The sequence below is a fragment of the Macadamia integrifolia genome, chromosome 5, assembly GCF_013358625.1.
Source record: "Macadamia integrifolia cultivar HAES 741 chromosome 5, SCU_Mint_v3, whole genome shotgun sequence".
Classification (NCBI taxonomy): domain Eukaryota; kingdom Viridiplantae; phylum Streptophyta; class Magnoliopsida; order Proteales; family Proteaceae; genus Macadamia; species Macadamia integrifolia.
This window is the reverse complement of record NC_056561.1, coordinates 2,493,152-2,513,030: the sequence shown is the minus strand read 5'-3', so window position 1 is coordinate 2,513,030 and position 19,879 is coordinate 2,493,152. Positions and strand designations below refer to the sequence as shown.

The 19,879-nt window shown below is 37.8% G+C and overlaps 2 protein-coding genes across 2 annotated transcripts; both read left to right on the top strand.

Annotated features, from left to right (window-relative positions):
- Nucleotides 1-1,141: 1,141 nt before the first annotated feature.
- LOC122079138 (disease resistance protein RPV1-like) lies at nt 1,142-9,281 on the top strand. Its single transcript, XM_042645395.1, has 5 exons — nt 1,142-1,940; nt 5,547-6,693; nt 7,003-7,281; nt 7,374-8,411; nt 8,503-9,281. Exons 1-5 carry the CDS (start codon nt 1,417-1,419, stop codon nt 9,184-9,186), a joined length of 3,672 nt encoding a protein of 1,223 aa, XP_042501329.1. The 5' UTR covers nt 1,142-1,416; the 3' UTR covers nt 9,187-9,281.
- A 1,850-nt stretch (nt 9,282-11,131) lies between these two features.
- On the top strand, nt 11,132-19,696 carry LOC122079748 (G-type lectin S-receptor-like serine/threonine-protein kinase At2g19130). Its single transcript, XM_042646456.1, has 2 exons — nt 11,132-13,736; nt 18,791-19,696. The coding sequence occupies exon 1, from the start codon at nt 11,132-11,134 to the stop codon at nt 13,595-13,597; it is 2,466 nt and encodes an 821-aa protein (XP_042502390.1). The 3' UTR covers nt 13,598-13,736; nt 18,791-19,696.
- Nucleotides 19,697-19,879: the final 183 nt, after the last annotated feature.

The window sequence follows — 19,879 nt, the reverse complement described above, 5'->3', positions numbered from 1 at the left end:
TTCGAGAATTATTCGATTAAAAAAATAAAAGTCGGGCAAAAAATTCAGATATTATTTTTATAGTTTATTGTATATTTTTTATTTATCAAGTTATTAACTTGATTTGTATTTGTATACTTAGAAAGAGCAAATTACTTTATACAATAAAGTAAAAAACTATGAAAAAATTATCATTGAGCGATGGAAGCAATGGTTATTGTAATCCAATTTCTACTCATGAAATAGATTAGGCCCCAAAACATAGAAAGCAAGATTACAACTACAATAAAACAAATAAATAAATTGACCACAAAAAATTTTCACTATCTTTTTGCTTGGGTTCACAAGACCCATATTGCACTAAGACGCACTAATTTTTCAAAATTAAAGCAACAATATAAAAGAAGATTGATTGATACAGCGATATGAATCTGTCCTGGTCCCCTGGAACCTCAAATTATCTATCAAGGCTTGATATCTTCCCTATCTTAGGATGAACTGATGAAGTTATGAGAAAGAAATGAAACAAAGAATAAATTCGTACGATTGTTACAGAAGAATTAGGTGGAGAAAAAAGATGGGAAGAAGGAGGCAGAAATTTGTGAGAGAAGAAGATGAAAAGAAAAAAAAAAGAAAACTATTTCGATGGTGGGTACCGTAGGTTTCATATATGATGTTTTGTTTTTTTTTTTTTTTTTAAATACTGTTTAAGTGGACCGAATAATTCGGTTTGGCCCAAATTATTCGCGTTTTAAATTCAAATTAGTAAAAAACGCATTTTTTATCGAATTTTATTTTTAATTCGGATTCGGTCAGAATTTTTTATTTAATTCAGAAAAATTTGATTCGGCCGAATAATTCACGAATTATTCAGCCGAATTGTTAACTAGGGGTGGGAGAGAGAGGGGAAGTAATGGGTTAGAAATCGCAATGACATTCAATTATGAATTCCTTCTCTCCCACCAAGAGGGTTAATAACCTATTGGAAAGAAGCCCTTGCCCATTATCTTTCGTTGGTCCTATGAAACCGCCGTTTATCGTATAGGGGATTTGATTGGAGGTTAGGATCACTATTATGGAGCGTCATTGCGGAAGAAATAAAAAGAATTCCTCCGTTATCTTTTACATTACGGCTTAAGGAAAAGTTGTTCCATTTTTTCCTACCAAGTTCCAATAATCCAATTCCACATTTCCACCTAATGTCATCAAAAGGTTAACAGCATCTCGAAAACCAGCGGGTCAAGGGAAATACGTCAGCTCGGAGGTGGATTTCACTAAGATTAAGCGGCCACTGTGATTTCAGGACCCATGATACGTCTATAGATATGTGTTGGCTTCCTCCTCTTAAAAGCTAAAAGAAAACAAAACAAAACAAAGCGAGGTTCCCAAATCCGAAATCCGAAATCCCAACAACATCTCTGCAAACTCTTCAAGTTCATGGCGTCTTCATCTAGGGTTAGTACTTCCTCTTCCTCTTCCTCTTCCTCTTCCTCTTCCCATCGGCCTTCTTCCTACGATGTGTTTATCAATTTCAGAGGTGTAGATACTCGCAAAAATTTTGTAAGTCTGCTCTACAAAGCTCTAATAAAAGATGGAATCCATGTCTTCATAGATAGCGAAGAACTCTGGGAAGGAGAAGAGATTTGCCCCTCTCTTTTAAGAGCAATCCGAGGGTCTGAAATCTCGATTCCTGTCTTCTCTAAAAACTATGGAGATAGCAAATATTGTCTCTTGGAACTTGCTGAGATTTGGGAGTGCCATTTATATGAGGGTCAAACCATTCTACCCATTTTCATTGATGTTGAGCCACGAGATGTTCGACATCAAACTGGAAGTTTTCAGGGACCATTTCAGGAACACCAAAGCAAGTGTGAATCTGCTGATGTTGAGATCTGGAGGAATGCTTTGAAAGAGGTGGGGAATCTAAAGGGATGGACTCTCAAGGGGGATGCAAATATTGAGTAAGTCTTACTCTCACAAAATTATATTACTAAGCTATTCTTCCATATCATATTTTGTTATGTTCTTCTTCTTCTGTAACCCAATTCTCCCTTATAATCATAATAATAAGCTTCCATTAATTACTGATTCTGAGTTTTAAAACCCTGGATTTGAGAGAGAAAGAAGTTGTAGAGAAATGTACAGAAGAGAGTAAAAGATAAGGTTAAAAGAATAGATTGACTTGGGTCAATGAAACTTGCGATTGCCTAGCTGCAACCCTTGGTTCCAGTCAGGGAATGGAAACTCAAGGGTAGGGGTGGGTATTTTCAAACCTTCCCCTGAGATTCCATTCCCGGGTTTGCAGCCCGGGCCAGCAGCGATTTCTTTTTTTTCGACTTGGGTTGGGGGTATTTAGTCCCGGATTGGTATGGACCACAAAATATAGACGTGACATTGGGCCCGATTTGGGCCGAGCAGCCTGACGGCCCTGACCAAGCTTCCGCTTAATGGATATAGGATCGGTTCGATGGTTTAAGTAGGTATATATACATGTCACTTCTTTCCTTGATTAAGTATATTATTTGATTTTTCTATCTACAAAATAGTATATTGTTTGATTTTTCTACCAAAAAGTATGGGAAAGAGAACCTTGCCACTCTAGAGTAGACAACACCAGCGTGTTGTGCCAATGGGTGGGCGTGTGGGAGCATCTTTAGCACATGGGGTGGGGGTTCAAAATTGTCTTTTCATGCTGTCTGTGTCCTCTTTTTTTTTGGTAAAATGCTTGCCAATGTTCGGGCATAGGCAAAAAGTATATACTATGTTTATTGAAATATAGTATATACATATGATATCAGCTGCTGACTTATAAGTATGTTCTAATGTTCTCTGCGGGGGAGGGGCAGCCTCCGCCAGCATCCCTCTCACAGTCGGTCTGTCTCCTCCCTCATGTGAAATGATCTATATGGGCAGAAGAGGAAGACAACCTGGGAGGGTGCTGGTGCAGGATGCACTCCCCCACAGAGAACACTCTCTTGTTGTTTTTGTTTGGTAGAAACAGAGAACACTCTCCCAGCATGGGAAAAAGAGAGAGTATAGTTTGTCCCTCCTATTTGGACTGCTGGGACACCAATAGCATTTATATCTTGCATCTTTATGGCATTAATTGTATTGTTTTTAACCCCACTTTATTTTGCTAGTTTGCCATTTGTATTTCTTGTGTTCTACTTCTCTTTTCCCCCCTATTTGATCAATTCTCATGTCATGTATTTAGCATTTAAGATTGGCATGAGTAAAGGACATCGAACTTTCTTTTAAAGGATCTTGAGATCCCCAAATACCGTAAATCATCAAGTTAAACAATGGGCTCTTTTTATTGGAAAAAGGTTGGGTATGCTGCCGATATATCGTAAGCTAGCACACACAGTGTCTATCTCTCTCTTCCCCCTTTTGAAATGACCCATCTACCATTTCTATTTGATACCTCATCTGGTGCCCCCATTGGTGTTGTTTGCTAGCTTACTGTATACCGGTGGCATACCCATCCCTATCTCTTTTTCGATTTTAGTCCTCTATATTTTAAAACTTAGCTATTTGACTCTAGTTTTGGGAGACTCATCATCTTACTCCTTCCCTCGTGTTTCAATATGTTTTTGCATCCTTAATCTTGAAATCGTGTTCAAGAATTTCCACGAAACAATAAGAGTGGGATTATGCTAGTATAGGTGCATGGTCATGTGTCTTCTGTTGTTATTTTTCTTTTCAGAAGTTCAATATCTTCCTTTTTAGATGTTTACACTCATGAAATTTTTTGGAATCTTTTCTGCATAAGTTCAAAAAGCTTGAGAAGCTGCCCAAAGCAAACCACTAAGCTTCTGGGTTTCATGTGTCAGAGATTCCAAACGTTATCATTCCTTTTCTTTTTTCCTGCTATCTTATCCTGCAGAGTATTGCTGGCCAATGTCTATTGGGTGCTAGTAGGGCCAAGGGCCATGTACTCCTACATCCACCCGAATATGACAAGTTTTATATCCCACAACCTCCTCCCGTGGGTGCCAGCTCTTCAAGCTAAAGCTGCCACCATTAGGCTAAGCTAGTGTTCATCAAACGTTATAGCTCCAGTGGCGACATATTGATAAATTTGAGAAGGTCGCTTCTAGAAGCCTAAAAGTAGAAGTTCAATAAAAAGAGCGTACCTGGTGCACGAGGTTCCCACATGTTCGAAGTCTAGGGAGACAAGAATTCTGCAGCCTTACCCCAAGAATGTCGAGAGATTGTTTCGACTGGTTGACCACCAGGTTGCAACATTCAATTAGCTTACCAAATATGCCCTTAATAATTCATGTCTCGTGCTTGTTAGTTCATAATAGTAGTTGCCAGGTCAATGCCATGTGGGCATGAGTGGATCCATTGAAAGTAGCATGATAGATCCAATCTTTGTTATCAATTACTTATTTCTCAAAAGAGATTAAGGAAATCTTCTTACTTGTACCCAATCCCCATCACATTTTTCCATTCTTGACCTTCCCCTATGAAATGCATTCATCACACAATCTTAGAAGAATTTGTGCACTTGCAGTTACTAGTTTGTTTATATTATGTAAGGGTATCAATTTAGGATAAGAACAGAGAACCAGACCGAATCGCACCATCCCATTAGCTTATCGGTCCTGGTCTAGATATAGCTTTTAGAACCGATTAGCTTATTGGTCCAGGCAAGGTCTGGTCCTTAAAACAGTTCTAGAACTGATAGACTAGATAAGAATGGCAAGACCCAGTTATCAATGTGCAGAAACTTTTGATTTGGAAAATTTTCTATTGGGCTTCAAATTAAATAGTGATAATTATGACTTAGTAGAGGTTTCTTGGGGCGATCCAACAAGTTATAGAGTCTTGTTGATACATTGAGACTATGATCCAATAGTTGAAAAATACAACATCCCATTTCCAACTCAAAAAGAACATGATTCAGCTGTCACCCATCCTTTTGATATAACTGCTACATATATTCTCTATACCTACATATGCTTTCATATCACTATATATTTAAAACACCCATCTCTTCTTTACGTTGAGTTGGGATATTTGGTTATATTTTTAATTATTTGAATACTTAAGGAAATATAATTTGTTATTTGTGTGCTTTAGTGAGAATTATATATATATATATATATATATTTGGGCATGTCTGAAACCGATTAGGAACCAGAACTGGCCTACCCATTAGTAAATGGTTCTATATTGCAGGTTTGGAACTGACTAGGTTATTGGTTCAGTTCTGGTCGTGACCCTTACAGCCAGAACTATTAAGGAACCGGACTGCCTGCCTAAAATCGTATCAATTTGGTCGTCTTTATACTTTGGCATGCATTATTTTGATGATATGTATGACTTATTTGTGAGACAATGTGAGCTATAAAAAACAAGATTTTCACCATTCCTCTATTTTTCTCACAGGGTTGGATTTCTCAAGTTTTACCGATATTTATTTCTCATTAGTAGTGCTTATCATATATATATTTTTTTCTATTACAAAAAAAAGTTTGAGTAATCTCCAATACATTACTAGAGATTTACACATTGTTACTTATTGTTGTAATTTACATTTTAACTTGAAAAAATTGCAGGGATCAGTCAAATTTAGTCGAGTTAATTGTTCAAAGGGCTTTGAGAGAACTAATTAGTACCCCCTTGGATGAATGTAAACACCCTGTTGGAATAGATTCCCACATAGATAAGCTACTTTCTTTGTTAAATATTGGTAATGATGATGTACGGTTTGTGGCCATATGTGGCATGGGTGGCCTCGGAAAGACAACTATAGCAAAGGTTGTGTATAATCGTATCTTTAGAAGTTTCAATGGGAGTAGCTTTCTCACAGATGTGAGACAAGAAGCATCACAAGGAAATAAGGGTTTAGTTTCTCTACAAACGCAACTTCTTAAAGATATATGTGGCAAGGACAAGGACTACGGCATAAGTTTTTTTTGTCAAGGATCTAAATTGATAGCAAGAAGACTTCATAGAGAAAAAATTCTTCTTATTCTTGATGATGTGGATGATTATGAACAACTTGATGTATTAGCTGGTGGAATCAATTGGTTTGGTCAAGGAAGCAGGGTCATCATAACAACTAGAGATGACCAATGTTTGAATACACATAAAGTTGATAAAGATATTCAAATATACAAGCTTGAAGGACTGAATTTTGAGAATTCTCTTAAACTCTTCAGTTTGTATGCTTTTTTAAAGAATGAACCTCTTGAAAATTACAAGCAGTTTTCACATGAAATCGTACAATGTGCTGAAGGGTTACCTTTAACTCTAGAGGTTTTGGGTTCTTTTCTATGTGACAAAGACGAAGAAGAATGGAAAAATACAGTCGGAGGCTTGAACGATATCCTTGATAACAAGGTCTCTGGAATGTCATTAAAAAGCTATGATGACAAGGTCTTTGCAAGATTGATGATAAGTTACAATAAACTAGGTGAATATGCGAAAATCATATTTCTTGATATTGCATGCCATTTTGCTGGATGGTATGCAGAAACACCAATTTCAATATGGGAAGCTTGTGAGTTGCGTCCAAGGTTAGTGATAAAAGAACTCACTGAAAAGCACCTCCTAAAGATGGATAATTATAGATTGAAGATGCATGATCAACTTCGATACTTGGGAAGGAGAATTATCTCGAAAGACAGCGCTGGGGACCCGACCAAACGCACAAGATTGTGGTCTCCTGATGAGATCTTAAAGATATTAAAAAAAGATATGGTAAGAGGCATTTTTTCTTGTTCACCTTTTTTTTTTATTATTATAAATAATCATTTAATCCTAATATAGGTTGTCAGCACATATAAGAGTTCAGTCTAAGCAACTACATTGTGCAAAAATGTAAAGATTGGGACCACCTTTAATCTATGCCTCCTAGGACTATATGGAAGTGAGGCTAAAACCGGGGTTTTCCCCTTTTAAACATATAATCTTAGTTTGGGACGACCTTTAATCTAATTACTTTTTTTTTTTTTGGTTGTGCATGCGTCAAAAATTCTTTTATTGGAATACTATTTTTTTTTATTGTAGGTAACTCAAATGGTTGAAGGCCTCCTCCTTGCGACTGAAGAAGATTTAAGTTGGGAAGACTTTGCAAAGATGCCCAATTTAAGATTTCTCAATGTTTGTGGAACTAACAACCTCAAAGGGGATTTTTCGCACCTTTCGTCTAAATTAAGATGGTTCCGTTGGTGTTGCCCTTTGACAATTCTACCAGCCAATTTTTATCATGAGGAACTAGTTTATCTTGACCTATCATCTAGTCATATCAAATTAGCTTGGAATGATGTACCTCAAAATAAAAATAAGGTATATTACAATTGTCTTTTTCTTTTTTCACTTGTTTCATTATCAAACTTTAAGTGGAGAGTAATATTTTATGTCATTTCTTTGTTTGGCAGCGGTTCCAAAAGTTGAAGGTTCTTATTCTTACAAAGTGTTGGGGTCTCTCTGACTCTCCCGACTTCTCATGGTTTCCTTGCTTAGAGAGATTGGATCTTTCGGAATGTAGATATCTTTTGGAACTCCCAGATAGTATTTGCCAGATGCCTTCTCTCAAAAGTCTTGTCCTTTGGAATTGTGAGTCATTAAATAAGTTGCCTACCTCCATAGGTGATCTAAAACATTTGGTTGAGTTTTCGGTAAGTGGGACAAATATTGAAGAACTGCCTGATGGTGTAGGGCGGTTAGAGAAGCTTGAGGAATTAGATGTTTCATGGTGCTTTAAGTTGGCGAGGCTACCGACATCAATGGGTAGAATGAGGAGTTTACTTCATTTTTACATGAAATATACCATGATTGTAAAATTACCATATGATTTTTCAAAGCTCTCAAGCTTAGAGGTGTTATCAATGGCCATGAGGGGTTCAGCTGAAAAAACAATAGGCATGGTGGATCCAGAAGATGATAAAACAGTCTACAAGAGGATTCAACCATTCCCAATCACCATGAGTAGTTTCTCTTCTCAGCTTCAGAAGCTATATTTGAATGGCTACGACAACCTTGAATCTCTCCCAGAGCTTCCCTCCACTTTAGCTGGACTGGAAGTTCGGAATTGCATCTCACTGCAGGAAATTCCAGGTTTATCACACTTAGAATGGTTGAAAGAATTATCACTTTATGGATGCAAATCATTGGTAAGATTACCGGATTTGTCAAACCTGAAAAGATTAAAGAAATTGCAAATTCGACATTGTGATCTAGAGGAAATTCATGGCCTTGAAGGTACAGAGTCCTTGGAAGAGTTGAATGTGGAGTATTGCTACAAATTAAGAGAGTTACCGGATATCTCAAACCTGAAAAGATTGAGGCGATTAAATATTTCTGGGTGTAAAAATCTACAGGAAATTCATGGCCTCAAAGGAGCAGAATCCTTAGAATGGTTGAGTATGTATGATTGTGACAAATTAATAGAGACAAGAAGGAAGATACATGGGCAGGTCGTTTATCTTTCTCTCTTTTAAGTGTTACTTTCTCTATCAATTAGTTTCTTTATGATTGATTGGTCTTTTCTTTTCCTCTTATATGCAGGGAAGACATATAGATTATGTGGAAGAAACTGTGCTCCGTGAAAGAATTTTTGTTTGTGAAGGTCAGCGAAGGTCACCAATTCTGTGTGTTGTTTTTGAGTTATCACCTTCACCACTGATTTGGAAAGGAGTTGAGGGCTCTGAGAAAATAGACATCACTTTTCTTATTGAAGCTTGTATTCATAGGGGAGTGAAAAAGATCGACTATGCCATTTCGATTAGAACTGAAGTTGAACCCACTCCTGGAGATTTAATCTACATACACCATTTCAATGGGCTTCTGTTTGAAAGCATTGATGCTATCCAGATTTTACGTCTAAGGGGAGATAAAAGGATATGGCCATACTATTCAACTGAAGTGAAATTCTGGACAGTCATGTTCGAAAACAAGTTAACAGACCAGCAAGTGCCTATCCAACAATCCAGTGCTTCATTGGTAGCAGATTTCTTCAGATGGTCCAATGTGGAGGATGATGAAGAGGGTGCATCGACATCGAGGGCTAGCAACTACAGGGGAGCATCATGGCCATCTTCCATTGAAGAAACAGGGTGGTTGACACGCTGTCAAGGGCTATTGAGAGAATGGATCTTGAAAACAAGAGTAGGAAGGAGTATTGAAGGTTGGGTTCTGGAGAGACTTCCTCACAACGATGATGAAACTAGTGTTGATTCCGGAGCTTTGTGATTGTTGAGGAACAATTGAATTAATTTTATTTTCCGCATACATTGTATGTAGTCTATTTATTGAATCGATTACTGATTAGTTCCATTTCAAGCAAACCAGATCATTCAAATGACAAGAATTGTGGTGGTATTCTACAACATGAGGCCCAGGCATGTGTTTATAAACCTGGAATTGGGATCCAGATCTGTCTTGGCCGGTTCTGATCCTATTTGAGTTTGATATGCATTACTGGGAGTGTCAGGATCCTCACCAATAGCTGGAGAGGCCAGTGAGGGTGCCATCCGTCCGATGTGCCCTGACCATGTGTTTGGGTGCGTCTCAGGGTCCATTCGACGATTGGGACCCTCACTGGTCTCTCTAACCGCTTGAGAAGAGCCCAATGTAATCTAAGTCGATAATGCATTCTTAGATGATAATAATTCATTATCGACTAGAATGCATATCAAATGTAACCTTCTTATCCAAAAAACACACCAAATGTAGTCTTGGAAACAAGAAATTCATCAAGAAGAAGCTTCATGAACCATACTTTTAATTTCTCTCTTGTAAATCTTTGTTAATCCTATGTAATAATCAAGCCATGTCCATAAACCCCCAAATAAGTCACCCATTTAGTCATACTTCTAATTTCTTTCTTGTAAATCTTTGTTAATCCTATGTAATAATCAAGCCATGTCCATAAACCCCCAAATAAGTCACCCATTTAGTCATAGTGGCCGGTCACTGTTTTAGTTTTTGTTAGAATAATACCAATCAATACGGAAGTAAAATTTACACAGATTCGTACAACATAGAGATTTAATGAGGTTTGCACACTGATAAGGCAAAGAAGAAGATGATTCACTATGTAGAAAAGATGGTTACAGTGGAGATCAATCAAGAACACTCAAATCACGGCCAGAAAACTCTGTCCAGAAACCCTAACACGGAAAACTCCCAAATTATAGTGTGCTTACTCAACAAGGCGATAGTATATTATATAATCCTCCAAGTTGCGAGTTGATCTATCGGATCACGCCAGTCGGGTCAAACCATACCGCATGGGCCAATGCTACCATCACATATCTCATAAAAGAAAAATCTCATTCTTATTGCAAAAAGAAAAAACAAAAAAAAAAAAAAATGTCAAAACGAGTCATTCTTCAAAATGGGTCAAGAATTCGAAGCAAACATAACAGATTCGCCGTCAGATTACGTATCAGTCAGTTTCAAAAGTGAAATTAAATATCTATACATATCGGTCCATACCAATCGTATAGAATGTTATGCCAACATTGATTTTGATTATTTTACCCTCTCTATTGGTCTGTATTATATCATCAATTCAGTATCGACCAGGTATCAGTATTGGTGGCGTGCCATTAATATCGATACGGCCTGGCCTCTATCCGGGACCGATTCCTAAAACCCTGTGTGGCGGAATACTATCCGCCCAAATATGAATTCTAGGCAACGAGCGAGAAACTGGTCCTCTTCCCTACTTGCTACTTCAGCCTTGGCTGTCTCCCAGGCCCAGCATTAGAAAAAGTCTAGCAGCGAGCAAATCTTCTCTCTATTGCTCTTTTTGCGGTGAAAGAATATAGGGTAGGCGGACCAAAAGGAAAGAGGAACAAGAAAGAAGCTGAACTTGAAATAAAAAAAGACTAATGAGCAAGAGAAGTCAAGTTTTAATTTCGTTTTTCAATCAGTCACAGCTTCACAGGGGTGGCAGACCAGAGCAGATGAAGAATCCCATGTCATTACATATTTCGTCCAGATTCAGGTGCTGGAGAAGTTATCCAAACTCCGTTGCCGCCTTCAAATGTTGAATAAGAGTACCCAGGTTACTGTGAAGGTGGGCATGTACTTGGTGATTCATTCTTCTCATGAATACGATACTTTTCTCTCATCTTCTCCTTTATTGCAAATTTAAGTTTCTAACTTTTCTCTCTGTGGTTGTGCACAAATGGGTATCACCCAAAGTTCATGGTTCCTCCTCTCTGTTATGTTCCACTTATTCTCTCTCAAAACCCTTCTTTCTAATGGAGCTAGCACCATCTCTGTGGGTGATTCTATTTCAGGAGACCAGACCATTATCTCTGAACCAGCTGGGACCTTCGAATTGGGCTTCTTCGCTACAGGTAATAAATCTCAGAACTACTACATTGGCATATGGTACAGAAAGATCTCAGAAAGGACAATCGTTTGGGAGGCAAATAGAGATAAACCCATCTCTGATAAGTTTTCTTCCCAACTGAAACTCCTAGAGGATGGAAATCTAGTTCTTCTCGACTCATCCAAAACCCATATTTGGTCTACAAATTTGACATCCTTAACCTTCAATTCTACGGAGGCAGTGCTTCTTGACTCTGGAAATCTGGTTTTGAGACACAAACAAAGCTCCTCTACTTTCATTTGGCAGAGTTTTGATCACCAAACTAATAATTTCTTACCGGGTGCGAAGCTTGGGCGGAATAAACTCACCAATACTTCATATATTCTTACTTCATGGAAGAATTCAGAGGATCCTGCTATGGGGATCTTCTCTCATGAGCAGGACCCCACTGGAAGCTCTCAGTATTTTCTATTGTGGAATAAGTCTCAAAGGTACTGGACTAGTGGGTATTGGAATGGGCATAATTTTGGCACAGTTCCTCAGCAGAATGAAAATAATTACTTCAACTATAGTTATGTTTCGAACCACAACGAGAGCTATTTCACTTATAGTGTATATAATAGTTCTTTCATCACTAGACTTGTGTTGGATGTGACCGGGCAGACCAAGCAACTTGTATGGGTGGATGGTGTTGGCTGGAATTTATTTTATTCTCAGCCAAGCAAGATATGCGATGTTTATGCTCTCTGCGGGGCTTTTGGTACTTGCAATGAGCAAAATTTGCCCTTCTGCGAATGTTTGCAAGGTTTTAGTTCACGCTCAACAACAGATTATAATAATCTGAGCGATTGGTCTGGTGGTTGTGTGAGGAAAGCCCCTTTACTTTGTGGAAACAATGTTTCTACAAATGGGGAGAAAGATGGATTCTTCTCCATGCCCAATATGAGATTGCCCCTAAATCCACAATCTTTGGAGGTAGAGAGTGCACAAGGATGCAAATTTGCTTGCCTGAATAACTGTTCTTGCACAGCTTATGCATATGATGGTGGGTGTTCAGTATGGGAAGGAGATCTCTTGAATCTGCAACGACTCTCACAAGGTGACAGTGGTGGAGGAAATCTATATCTCAAACTTGCTGCTTCCGAGCTTTCAAATTCGGGAGGTAAGAAGAAGGGATCAGTTATAGGTGCTATTGTTTGTGTTATTTCGGGGGTTGTGCTGCTCTTGGGATCTGTTTTGGTGCTATTCTGTTGGTGGCAGAGAAGGAATGTATTTGGACCTTCAAATCATATTGATGGTTCTTTGGTTCAGTGTTCATACAGAAACTTACAAATTGCAACCAAGAACTTCTCCGAACAGATAGGAAGAGGAGGATTTGGTTGTGTCTTTAAAGGGACATTGCCTGATTCGACTGTTGTAGCTGTGAAGAAACTTGAAGGCCTCAGTCAAGGAGAGAAGCAGTTCCGATCTGAAGTAAGCTCAATAGGGATGATTCAGCACATTAACCTCATTCGCCACCGTGGGTTCTGCTGTCAAGGTACTAAAAAGTTGCTGGTCTATGATCTTATGCCAAAGGGCTCTTTAGATTCCCATCTATTTCATGATAAAAAGGGCTTTGAGGTTTTAGATTGGAAAATGAGATACCAAATCGCTATTGGAATAGCAAGAGGACTTGCTTATCTACATGAGAAGTGCAGAGATTGCATCATCCATTGTGATATCAAGCCTGAGAACATACTTTTAGATGCTGAATTCTGTCCCAAGGTGGCAGACTTTGGCATGGCGAAGCTTGTTGGCCGGGACTTCAGTCGAGTGTTGACAACCATGAGAGGGACCATTGGATACCTTGCACCAGAGTGGATTTCGGGTGTTCCAATCACAGCCAAAGCTGATGTTTACAGCTATGGTATGATGCTCTTCGAGCTTATATCAGGGAGGAGAAACTCCTCTCAAGATGGGGATAGCAGAGTTAGACACTTTCCTACTTGGGCAGCAAGAAAAATCAATGAAAATGGAGAAATCATTGACCTCTTGGACTGCAGGTTAGAATGTAGTGCTGATCATGAAGAACTCACTAGAGCTTGTAAAGTCGCTTGCTGGTGTATCCAATATGATGAAGCTCATAGGCCATCGATGGGGCTAGTGGTTCAGATGCTTGAAGGGGTAATGGATGTTAACCTACCTCCGTTCCCCGAAATTCTCCAAGCTTTTTCAGGGATCCATGAAGATTCCTCTGAATATTCCTCAAATTGGGGTTCGCGAACATGTACTTCTCAGGCCAAGAGAACTATGTCATCAACAGTTTCCATAACATGAATAAGCTGAAGCTGATATAGTTCTTAAGCAGTTCACTCATTGGTGTGAGAGCTTAGAATATTCTGCAGAGTAACAAAGCTTAGGGCTGCAGTGTCAAATCTCCTATTTTGTTCAATTCACAGCTTGATTCTATGGTAAGGTATGTTGTTAGCTACAAATGGTTGGTAGCTATAAGATATAATAACACTAGTTAGTGTTGCATCCATCATCTCATTTCTTTCCATTTATTTTTTCGGGGCTTTTTCTACCATTGAGTAGAAAAAATTCTTCCCTTTTCTTTGACTGTTAGTAGATATCTCTCATTATTATCTTCACATAGAAGCAAGAGTTGTAGGGTGTATGGTGCGATTGTACTACCAACCAATCTGAAATATATCTATGTAACGCCATACATATTATATTCGAATATATCCACCCTCTGTTTCAGTTGAAAGCTTGTTTTCCATGGAAGCCTGCTGCCCTGGTCACTCCACTAAGGTTTTTCTTTTAACAATCTGTGATCTTTATGATAGCCATACACTTCACAAACTGAAGCCCCCATGAAACCCTTTACTACAGCCCTTGAAGGAAATATATGAAAAGTTTAGTAGATTACTTACAATTCATTACATCAGTTTTGATGCTCTTTGCATTAGATTATATACAAACATATATTTTCTTTTTCATAGTTGATGCCATGTGATACAGTTAGGCAACCAGAATCAGTCAATCAAAAGCAGAGCTTCTTTATATCAACAGCATTATATAGCTTTCTGTCAGTTTCCATCGATATTTTTATTTGTTACTGGTGATCATAGGAAGAAAATTTTATCTCTTCTTTTCAAAATATGTAATTAATTACCATTTTAAACCATAGATTGTTGTACGCTATGAAAAACCAAAAAAAAAATAGCCTAAACTCAACTAGTTGGGTTCATGTAAGTGATGCCAATTACAAATCCATGAATCTTTGAACTCATACCACCAAACTACTGAACTAGGAAACATGAACCTTCAAATCCATGGCAACTATTGGTAGATGAACTGAAATCAATGCAAGAAAAATGTTTGCTCTAGCAGTCTGGAGCTCTGTCCGTATAACTCACATTTGTTGGTGAAAACCTCTACCAACTGTGAGAGACTATGAACTTACTGCCAGATGACAGGGTATTATGTTTTGGGTTTGTATTAGTGTCACAACCATTTGTGACTACCAGGATTTCTAGTGTGACATTTCCTGAACCTATTAACAGGTCTGAATCGTCCATTTTCAAGGCTTACCCCATCCAAATTGCCCATTCAGCAAATCTGAAAAGCACTACCTCCTACTGTGGAGTCGGGGAAGTTTTGTCAAAGAATACCATGAAACTTTAAAACCTTAAACCTCAACCATGATACCTAAAGCTCTAAACCTTACACCATAAACCTTGAAACTTAACCTGATGAACATCAACTCCTTTACATAAAAACAAACGGATCTAAGAACTGTTACATGGTGCCAGGCTTAATTTGGCAAACAAATTGTTTAGCTGTGGTTACTGGTGCCAGATTCGACCGAAAATAGTATTATGGGACAGTTTCACATACATTTTGTATTGCAAAAACCATTTTTCTTGCCTTGGAGAGGCAATCAGTTCAATTTCTTATCCACCGTTGGACATGTATTTTCACTTATAAAGCTTGTGTATTTCTTCACATTTTACTGCCTAGAATATCTAGAACTTTAGTTGCCACAGAGAAACTGTTGAAAATATTCATCCAAAACATACATATCAACATAGGTAACTAGAGAATTAGAATACTTATCTGAACCATAGAGAAATCAATGTTGATTACTACAAGGTTAAGCACCATTTATTGTGTCACGAACATGAAAATACATTTATAGCGGTTGCCTTTCTTTATGTTTTTATGTTTTTTTCTTTTTCCTTAATACATACAAATTACCTTAAAAAACATACAATTATAGTTGGAAAATCAGTTTTGACCTGGGCGACTTACCCAAGTCAAGTGAAAAAAAAACAGGAAACTTGGTCAAGAGTTAGGAAGACTCACCCAGCTTCAAGAAATGATAAGACTAGGTCCAAGTTCAGTCTTGAGTTTTTATTGTCTTGATGTTTTTTTCTGGAGTCATATGAAACTCATCAAAAGCTTGGTCTACAACTGAACAAAACCCTATTTTTGTTATTGTCTTCAACATTAACTCCTTTTTTTTCCTTTTCACCTGTGAAGCGACCATAGCCTCAGTCCCTCTTCACTTGAAGAAGGAGACAGAATATATTGAAATAAAAAGTAAAAAAGCATTACTCGCCTGAGGTACCAAGTTTGAAAAGGGCGAGTCCAGTAAAAGAATCTGGTTTTTCATACATAAAATTTGTGATCTCTTTGATTGAAAATTTTATAAATTTAAAAACAAATAGTAAAAGATTGGATTTTATGGTAGAAATTTTGTTGGAACAATTTTTTGGATCTACTAGATTAAAACAATAATTACAAAATAAGTAGGTTTACTAAGTGAAACATTTTTTTTTTATGCTGAAACAAACAAAGCTAAAAGGAAAAGACGGTGATGAGTTAGTTGTTGGCCTTGTGAAAAGATATACTTTGATGTTGTTAAAAGCACTTTCATTTGATATGCATTCTAGGTTGACAATGCATTACGAGATGATAAAAACGGTGGAAATTATCATCCCATAATGCATTATTTTAAGACGCAGCCTTAGAAACAAGCAATTCAGAAACTTCAACCACAGGATTAATTTCTTTCTTATAAATATTTGTTAATCCTATGTAATAATCTGGCCATAACCATAAGCCCCCAAATATTGGTTAAATAAGTCACCCATTTAATGGTAAAACAACAGAAAATGAAAAGTTTGACAAGTCAATGTGACATACAATAATAGGGGTGGACGTCCGATTGAGAACATGGTGTGACCCATTTGTGAGTTGCCCAGATGGTTAGGGCGAATTGGGGATTTTGTGGATAGGTGCACAGTCCCAGGTTCGATTCCCCATCTGTGCATCTACGATTTAAGTGGAGACCGTGGCGATGGACGTAATAGGGATACCCAGCTGAGTGTAGGGGCGTCCGGCCAAGGTTCTCCAAGAAATACAAATTGATTTGTTGGTGTCCAACGAGTCAATGACTATGCTAACGGCTAGTTGGACTAGAGGTAAGGGTGTCAATTAGAACCAAAATCAAAACCGATCATTTAAAATTAAATCGAATTGAATTGAAACAAATCGGTTTTATTTCGATTTTCATTTCAAAATTTGGGATTTTTTCTTTGTTCTGTTCGATTGCAATTTTATAATTGAAACCATGGGATCAAACCGAATTTCCCATTTTCAAACTGAATAAATTATATTCTTTTAAAATTTTTTTTTTACTCAAAATGGATGATAATTATATTTTCCTTTTCAATGTTTGAGAAAAATGGTAGATACACAGATTATGACCTTAACAAATAAAGGGTTTTTTGTTAGTGAAAATGCAAAAAGTTGGCCCATAGACATAATATAGGGCTCAAAAATCAAGGGTTAAGATTTTTCCATCTCCAAAATTCTAATAGGCAACTTCACTAGTGGTATGGTACCGTCAATAAATATTTTCTGTAATGGTTCATATATTTCCATCGCCAATAATATATAAGCAATGACAGTAACTATTGTTAAAAAAATAATAATAATAAAATAAAATAAAATAAAATAAAATCTTGAAGGATTTATTATTTTTTTAGTTCATGAAAAAAAAGTTTGATTTGAGATTTTGAAAATAGGCTCTTATTGGGTTTTGGTTTCCGCATGTTGTATCTTAAACTGAAATCAAATCGATGGACACCCTTAACCAGAGGAACATCCAGCCAGATCCATTAGATAGCTCTTAGTCAAATCACAATTTTTTTTTTTTTTAGCTCTCTAAAAGGAGAGTTTCAGTCTTTCAACACTTATCCAATTGAAAAGTTGAGAGAAGAAAGGGATCCAACTCCTCTCCTTACCGTTCATTGCCCAAGTTGGCCCATAGCTACTTGGGCGAGCGACACATGGTGAGGCGATGATTCACTCACTAGATCATTGAAAATGGAGAAGTCCTCAGCCTCCTGGACTACAGGTTAGAAGAAAATGCTGATCATGCAGAACTCAGTAGATCTTGTAAAGTTGCTTGTTGGTGCATCCAAGATGATGAAGCTCATAGGCCATCAATGGGCTAGTGGTTCAGATGCTTGAAAGGGTAATGGATTTTAACCCACCTCTGCTCCCCAGGACTCTCCAAACTTTTGCAGAGCCCAATGAAGATGCCTTTGAATCTTCTTAAAATTGAGGTTCATAAACCTACACTTCTCATGCCAAGAGCATTATGTCATCAACAATTCCCAGGACATGACTAAGCTAAAACTGAGATGAAGTTCTTAAGCAGTTCATACAATGTTTGAGCATAGTATATTCTGCAATTAAATGAAGCTTAGAGCTATAGTTTTATATCTCTCCTTTTCTTTTATTTGCAGCTTGTTTCTGTGGTCAGTTATTTTGTTAGCTATAAATGGTTGTTAGTAATAAGATTTAAAAACACTACTTAGTGTTTAGTGTTTCGTCCATGGAAGCCTGCTGCCTTGGTAAGTCCATTAAGATTTTTAACAATCTGTTATCTTTATCATAGACATCTGCTTCACAGATTGAAGTTCCTTGAAAGCCTGTTATAATAGCAGGTGGTTGGAGGTATGGCCGTGACTACAATTTGATCCCCGGGAGGAACCAAATTAGATTTAGGGATACAGCAGCCCAGTTTGTTTTATAGATTTCAATTGTGTTATGTTTGTCTCGAATTCTTGACCAGTCTTGAAGAATGAATTGCTCTACATATTTTGGTGCGATTCGAAGGGGATTTTCTTTTAGATCTATGATGGTAGCAGAGGGGTTGGGCTGACTGTGATCCGACCGACTTGGAGGAATATATAATGTACTATCTATCATCTTGTTAAGTAGTGAGATTTGAGGGTTTTCTTGTAAGGTTTCGGGATGAGTTTTCTTGCCGCGATTTGGGTGCTCTTGAGAAAAATCTCCATTGTAACTCTCCTTCAAACATGGTGAAACATTTTCTTCTTCGCTCGAGAATGTAGCACACCACATCGGTTTGTGAACCGTGTTAAATGTCTGTGTTGTGTGAATCTGCATTTGCTTTGTCTTTTTATTTGTTGGTGTTTGCTCTAACAGATTATTCTGGGAGTCAAAAGATTGCCACAGCTGAACTCAGCATGCCAACCATGAATACTTTCTACTGGTGATAATGACTGCCATTCTAACTTTGGCTGCGCTTGGTATGCATTATTGGAATACATCTCTTATGGAGAGCACGTTCTGGAATGAAAATGGCTGTTTGGCATATATTCTCATTCTCAAATCCTGGAACGCATCCAAGAATAAGGCCATTCTGGAACGAGGCTTTTAGTCCATTCCACGTTCTTGTTATGTAGCCCCAGTCCCGTGTGTTGCGAAAAACCAGCAACAATCAATCGTGAGCACTTCTCTTTCTCCCTTCCTTCCACTGATGGGCTGTTGAAGACTATTCAACCTTTGATCACCGAGGCTCAAAGACAACTCAAGAGTCAAGACGCAGATTTGGAGGACTACTCTATCTCCCCTGAAGCCATTAAAAAGCGTTGCTCCAGGCTCAAAGCCACAGGCTTAGGCAGAGTTTGCAGGCGGAGATCGCAGGTTGTGGCGGAGTTTGCAGGTAAAGTTAGGCTGGAGTTTGAAGCCGTGGGCAGAGATTGCAGGTTGGGCAGAACTTTTTTACTTCCTATGGGTAGGAGAGGTTCCTATGGTAAGGGAATTAGTTTGCATGGTTTGAGGTATCTGGTTGGGGTATTAGTCAAGGTTCAGGAGAGATAACAGAGGACTCTTCTTTTATAGATAACGGCTACTTTTTGGAGCTCTATAAGAGAGGAGTTTGAAAGAAGGGTTTGCACACCTGTCCAGTTAGAGAATTTGGGAAGAGATGAGCAGAATTTTTTCCTTATTTACATAGGCTAAATCAAGTTGTTTGTCCTTTCATTCGTAAATTAACATAAGACCATTGTTATTTTCTAAAAAATGGAAATCATGAAGGTGATTGCGTAATAGTTGATTGCTAATCGGCAAAGCAATTGTAAATGTTTTATCATTATCTGAAAACAATTGTGAGGGTTTGGTTGTTACCTGAAAACGATTTAGAGATAATGAAAACCCAAGAACTAAGTTTTCTTAATGATGGATGTAAACAGAAGGCCAAACCACTCTAAATCTTTGTCATCTTTTTTCTCT